We start from the raw sequence: 6,549 nt of genomic DNA, 5'->3' as shown, positions 1-6,549 counted from the left end.
CCTACGGCAAATGTTCCAAGAGAAATGTACCCCCTCTCCCTCCGTCCGAAATTACTTGTCGCAGAAATGAACGTATCTATTTGCATTTTAGTTCTAGATAAATTCATTTTTATCCATTTCTATGACAAGTAACATTCAGGACGGAGGGAGTATATGGCTGCCTCATCTGCAGTAAAAAAAATTCTTCCAGGCATGCCGATCACATTTGACGATATGACAAATGCAATTACTTGTCGGTTTTGTAGAAATTTTTCATGCTATCTCATAAGTCTTTGACGCCCATCCTAACTCGGACAAGAGTCGATGGCACCACCACCATCTACAACGGAATTCATCAATCAAAGCGTACACAGCCACTTCTGCTACTGCAATCCTCACTTAGTCGTTTTCTCCGACTCTTTGTCCCGGCAGTTCAAGACCACACGCAAACCGTCCAAAGCAACAGTACAGACACCACCCACATGGATCATGTTCACTTGTTCCGACGCCTAGTCCTCCCTCTAGGTAGGAGCGCTATTCGCTAGCATGGCAGACAGCACCTTTTCGCACATGTAGCCAGCAGGCCAGATCCTACAGCCCTAGGAACGGGCATTGGCTCCTCGCGTGCTCCGGGACCAGCTTCGCCGCGATCTCCATCGGAAGCCCCTTCAGCTCTGCCGAGCGCAAAAGATGAAACGGTAAGAAACCACGTGATCAGTCGACGTCGGTGATTCCGTAACACGGCTGACCGATGTGTGTCGTGTGCTTACCGTGGGGCTTGAAGTTGAAGAGGGGAGGAAGGAACCGGCCGTTGGGGAGGCGGGTGTTTGGGTCATGGAGCTCATCGAAGAATGGATGGATCAGAGCATCCAGCTGCATGAACATCGAAGTGCAGTGTTAGAATTACACAACTGTGTTCTGCATGTATGGAAACTGCGGGCTATGTATGTGCTCACAGCTGAGGACCGAAGGTGCGGTGAGTACTGAAGAAGCCTGGAAACCAGGTCCACTGCTTCAGGTGGCATTCGCTTGTGGAACACCTGCAGTTAAGGTAAAATTGTCATATATCACCACCAAAATTCTACCCTACAATAACTTGGAAGCACCAAGGTTCCATTCAGAGAGCCATCGTACCTTATGCCATGGATGGGCCTTGATTTGGGGAAACTTGAATTCTGTGTAGTTCGGGTTCATACATTTGATTTCTTCTCTTGTAGGTGTGCCCAGAATCTGCAACGACCATCACAAACTTGAGAATGAATGGCTTACACCAGTATGAATAGATAGCAAGATTAAGCAGTAGAATCACCTTGATAATCTCAACAAGTTGATCAACTCCACTTTCACCGGGAAACAGAGGCTGTTAATCAGAGAGATATAAATGTGAGCTTCATAATTTCTCCTCGACAAACACTTTTTTTTATTCAACGTTTCTTTATAAGAGAAAGAAAACAATTAGGACTGCTGATTTTTCAAGTTCACCTGTCCTGTCAGAAGTTCAGCAAGAACACATCCAGCAGACCAGATGTCGATTGCTGTCGTGTACTCAGTAGCACCAAAAATAAGCTCCGGTGCCCTATAGTACCTAGAGCAGATGTATGATATATTGGGTTCGCCTTTCACCTGTAGAAGAATGTGTAAAATGCTAAACAGCATATCCTAAAGCTCAAATACAACAATATCAAGAAGGCTGAATACAATAGTATCAAGGATGGTCAAGGTACAATGGTACATACCAGAACTTTTGCACTTCCGAAATCACAGATCTTCAGCTGATGAGTGTGTGGGTTAACCTAGTACATAGAAGCAAAATTGTGAATCCAAAGGGAGGCATGAGAAGCTGATGATGTACATTGCAAATAATGCCTCGGATACATCAAGGTGCCTAAGACGCTCGACATTATCTTCGAAGATTGTGGATTGCGTTCGAATGTTAGCTTTGACCAGAAGCACTAGTCACTAGTCAGCACATCTGAAGCATATATCGTCTAATGGTTGCATACTTACAAAATTAAGATGGTAAGATTTTCTTTTGTGTTTTAGACCTAATCCCGAACTTTCAAATGAACGATAAACCACATCATAAATGAAATCACAGTGACTAGTTAACTACTGTGAAGAGCAGTGTGGGATTAGTAAATATAAGACAACCCAGATGTACCAGACATTGATCTTTGGTATTTCGCAATGCAAGGGGAACGGGAAAGTCCAAACACCAGCTACCTTTTTGCAGAAGATGGAATAATTTATAGCCTGTATGGAACCACTCAAAAAGTTCACTGTAAGCAAATGATGTCTTCAACTTACCAGAAGATTCTGTGGTTTTATGTCCCTGTGGCAAACACCAACGGTGCGATGGATATAAGCCAGTGCCCTACAAATCTGTCAAAGTAAACACGTATAAGGAAATTATCCAAAGTAACCGGGCTGGAGTCTGGAGAACTAATATTGAAATAAAGGTATTCATATACTATCTCTGCCCCAAAATATAAGAAGTTTTTGCAATTCTGCAAAAACGTCTTATATTTTGGAACGGAGGTAGTATGTTTGTAGAAAAGTAAAGCCAGGTCCACTTGAACTATGTACAGAGTTTGACATATTGGAAGCGCAATTCAGACTGTAGAATGGAAACTAATCAATCAGAATGGATAAAAAATCTGCGTACAAAAGCAGTAGGCAGTATCCCACCTTTTTTTTTGTCAAATTCACCAGGTAAGCCAAAAAATGCAAAATAGGATCCATAATCTGAGACAATAAACTACTCCCACGATTCCTAAATTACCCATCGTCTAAGATTCAGCATACATACCAAGGAAAACAAATTACAGTGCATGCATTGGTTTGGGCCGCTTTGCTCTCCAATCAAAGAATACATGTGCGCATGCATTGGTTCAGATTCTAACACGCTGGGTAATATGGGAAAAATGAGAAAAAGTAACATGCTGGGTATGATTATGAAGGAATGGAGGGAGTATATCAAAATCATTTTAATACAGAAGCTACTTGCTTGCAAACAGTATGCGCAATTTAATAAAGTAGTTATTTGCTTGTCGAGTTGCATCAGTAAGGCAGCACCACACATCAAGCTAAAGGAAATCTAACACTGAAGATAATGGTTACCTGATAAGTATATAGCTTCACATATATCAGTGGCATGCGTTGGTTCATCTTGTTGTAGTGTCTGATGACACGGTGGACTGTCTCAGGAACATACTCAAGCACAAGATTCAGAAAGAGTTCATCCTTTTCAGTGGTTGAGAAGAAGCAGTGTTTGAGAGAGACGACATTTGGATGGTCAAGTAGACGCATCATTTGCAACTCACGGTTCTTGTATCTCTTATCCTGAAGAACCTTCTTGATAGCTACTGTCTCACTTGTCTCCAAACATTTTGCCTGCCAAGCCAGAAGTAAAGTTGTGTGGTTATGTGTTGATACAAAAAAAGTCAACAAGCAGCAGTTCTAAATGCCCTTGCAAACATACCTGGAACACAACACCAAATGATCCTTGACCAATGACACGTTCAGCCATGTAACTTATTGTCTGCCATTCACAAAATTGAATGCAAGTATCAGAAGCTTTAGACACGTTAAGTCAAGTAAGCAATGATTAAGCTGCATCTCTACCTGCTTCCTTTGGCCATCTCTGCCTCCGATAGTCGTGACTATAATATGACCAGCTTCTGTTCCATTCCCATTGATGATTGTTGCCTCTACTTCCTGCGACAGTGAACAAATTAGAACGAGTGTAAATTCCCAGCAAATCTGACTTAACATTGTAAACAGGAAGGTTATAACAACATATGATCATACCTTTTCGTCACTTATTCTCATATTACTAATTTCATCCGGCAACTTATCCACTTCACTACTACCACCAGCATCTCTCAGCCCAGATGCCGGTGCGACACCAAATGAGGTCATTGAGCTGATTCGGAATTATGACTCTGAAACCTTCAGAGCACTGAACATGTTATTACCTGCAACATTAAAGCAGCAGAAGTAAGGAACTTAAGTCGGTATTGCAAATCTGTCAGCAGAAGGCCCATGAATCAGTGGTGTGCATATCTGACATGAAAATCAATAGATCTCCAACCACCAGGAGTGCAAACTAACTAGTAGCAGAAGGAAAGCAAGGTTGCCGATGCGCAACAAAAACACTTCAGTGAATGGTTGTATAATGACATGTAGATACTACCAGGGTAATTCATGGACCAAGAAAACTTCATGTGGAGTGGGATAAACACACACAGCTACTTCTGCATATAAACAATTAAGAGCAAAGTAACACAATAAACAATCTGGCCGCACTACAACATGAATACGTGCAAGAAAAATCACAGATTTCAGCTGAAATCGTACATCTGCGACAAATAAAATAAAAATAATGCAACGAAACACTGGGTTGAATGGTGGACAACAAGAAAATTACTGGATCACAACAAACAAAATAAAGTTACTTGACAATGGAGGAAAATAATCAGACAGCTTAGACAGAAGAATCCGAATGGACACTAAGGGTTCATCAACAAAATCTGAATACACAGCACTCGCGCAAAGATTACTAGGACCAGCTCCCAGGTTCCACAGCACAAGAGAATTAGCTGCTAGGATTTAAATCGGTAGAGACCCTTCCTTGTCAGCAGTTAAAAGGATTCACATCAATTTCCATGTGAACGAACAGCACCTGATGCGTTCGCCTGGTGACTTTCCCCAAATCAAGAAACTCAAGGAGCAACAGAGGATGATGATGACTGATAGAAAAACCTGTTTTTCCCCCTCATGTAGAAACGCAACAAAGCAAGATCGGCAATGTATATGCTAACCATGACCCATGGTAACTCCTGGTAATTAACTACGCCCTCCTCTAATTTCAGAATTAGCTCCCCCGTTACCAAAAGAGCAGGGGAGGAAAGGGGAGAACAGACGTTTCCCTATCGAACTGGGAAACCGAAACGAGTGCAGAGAACTGGAGATGTATGTGTGTCTGCAACAGGTTTGGGCAGTAAAAATCGGAGCTTCAACTGAATGCTCGGGAACACGCGCCTCCCCCCGTCCCCACGGCATGGCCCGGGGACCCAATGCCGCTCCGCCGCAGCGATCGCGCCTGTCCCCCGCCCAAGACCCACCGACGGACCGGCCCCAGGCGAAATTCGAGCGCCGATCCCCCGCGGATCTGGCCGCCACTCGCGGATTCCAGCGGCAGAGAGGCCTGGTTCGGGGCGCGTACGTACCGGGTTGCTGCGGCGGCGAGGCGCTCCGGTGGACGGCCGGAACATAGGGCTGCGGCGGGCGCGGGCGGGGCGGATCGGAGGGCCTGGTCCGCAGCTGCCTCGGGGTCGCCTCCACTGGAGTGCGCTCCACTCCAGTCCAGTCCAGTCGCAGCAGCGGGTGCGGGTGCGGGGGTCGCGTCGCTGTGGTGGTCGGCGTGGGCCGGTGGGGTGGGGTGGGGTGGGGTGGGTTGGGGAGAAGGCACGGGGAAAAGGAAATGGAGGGGCTGTTTGGTTCGTGCCCTTCTCAGCCCTGCCAAATCGTAGGGGCTGTTGGCTAGCCAAAAAATTGGCGAACGATTCCCTCGCCCGCGATTCTGCCAATTAATTGGCGCAAAAGAAGGAGGGAAGGCTGAGGCGGGGCTGGCATGCCAATTATTTGGATTCGATCCAAACGCCACCACCAGGCTAGTCAACGACCAATTTTTTGGTCGGGCAAGTCACGGCTCTAAGGGGCTGTTTGGATCACGCCCCAGTCCGCCCGCCAATAGCGGGCTCGTCAAAAAATTGGCGAAGGAATCCGCCGCCGCGGTTCCGCCAACTCGCAGGCGTAAAAACTGAACGAAGCTGCCAAAATTTTGGCGTGGTCGCGAAAAAATTGGTTCCAATCCAAACGGCTGCCCGGCGTGCTAGTCAACGCCAAAAAATTGGTAGGGCACTCGTCGGCTATATTCCAAACAGCCCCTTCGCGACCACGCCAAAATTTTGGCAGCTTCGTTCAGTTTTTACGCCTGCGAGTTGGCGGAACCGCGGGGGCGGATTCCTTCGCCAATTTTTTGACGAGCCCGCTATTGGCGGGGCGGACTGGGGCGTGATCCAAACAGCCCCTTAGAGCCGTGACTTGCCCGACCAAAAAATTGGTCGTTGACTAGCCTGGTGGTGGCGTTTGGATCGGATCCAAATAATTGGCATGCCAGCCCCGCCTCAGCCTTCCCTCCTTCTTTTGCGCCAATTAGTTGGCAGAATCGCGGGCGAGGGAATCGTTCGCCAATTTTTTGGCTAGCCAACAGCCCCTACGATTTGGCAGGGCTGAGAAGGGCACGAACCAAACAGCCCCGAAATGTTGGTTCCAATCCAAACGGCTGCCCGGCGTGCTAGTCAACGCCAAAAAATTGGTAGGGCACTCGTCGGCTGTATTCCAAACAGCCCCTAAACCAAACAGCCCCGGAGTTCCCAAAATAGCCTTCTCATGCCAAGAGCTGGGCGCCGGCTGACCGGCCAGGTGCATGGATCGGTCGTCTGGCCAGCCCTCGGATTACCCGCTCTGCCGTTTTTCTTTATTGAAGTAGATAATTGCCTATGT

The 6,549-nt window shown here is 46.5% G+C and overlaps 1 protein-coding gene across 1 annotated transcript; it reads right to left on the bottom strand.

The window, feature by feature from the left end:
• Positions 1-204: 204 nt before the first annotated feature.
• LOC123087792 (shaggy-related protein kinase alpha) lies at positions 205-5,448 on the bottom strand. Its single transcript, XM_044509903.1, has 13 exons — positions 5,211-5,448; positions 3,790-3,956; positions 3,604-3,696; positions 3,461-3,520; positions 3,100-3,372; positions 2,287-2,361; positions 1,716-1,772; positions 1,462-1,602; positions 1,289-1,339; positions 1,114-1,209; positions 936-1,019; positions 750-852; positions 205-653 (listed from the first exon to the last, which is right to left on the bottom strand). The coding sequence occupies exons 2-13, from the start codon at positions 3,898-3,900 to the stop codon at positions 571-573; spliced, it is 1,227 nt and encodes a 408-aa protein (XP_044365838.1). The 5' UTR covers positions 3,901-3,956; positions 5,211-5,448; the 3' UTR covers positions 205-570.
• Between the last annotated feature and the right edge of the window lie 1,101 nt (positions 5,449-6,549).

Source organism: Triticum aestivum, chromosome 4A (genome assembly GCF_018294505.1).
Source record: "Triticum aestivum cultivar Chinese Spring chromosome 4A, IWGSC CS RefSeq v2.1, whole genome shotgun sequence".
Classification (NCBI taxonomy): Eukaryota; Viridiplantae; Streptophyta; class Magnoliopsida; order Poales; family Poaceae; genus Triticum; species Triticum aestivum.
Note: the sequence above shows the minus strand (reverse complement) of the source record. Positions and strands in the feature narration are given on the sequence as shown.

Bases quoted from the DNA above. Each gene is read 5' to 3' on its own strand.
- LOC123087792 (XM_044509903.1), bottom strand. From the start codon at position 3,900: ATGACCTCATTTGGTGTCGCACCGGCATCTGGGCTGAGAGATGCTGGT. The intron at 3,697-3,789 runs GTATGATCATAT...TCACTGTCGCAG, and splicing joins TGAGAATAAGTGACGAAAAG to GAAGTAGAGGCAACAATCAT. The intron at 853-935 runs GTGAGCACATAC...ATGTTCATGCAG, and splicing joins CGCACCTTCGGTCCTCAGCT to CTGGATGCTCTGATCCATCC.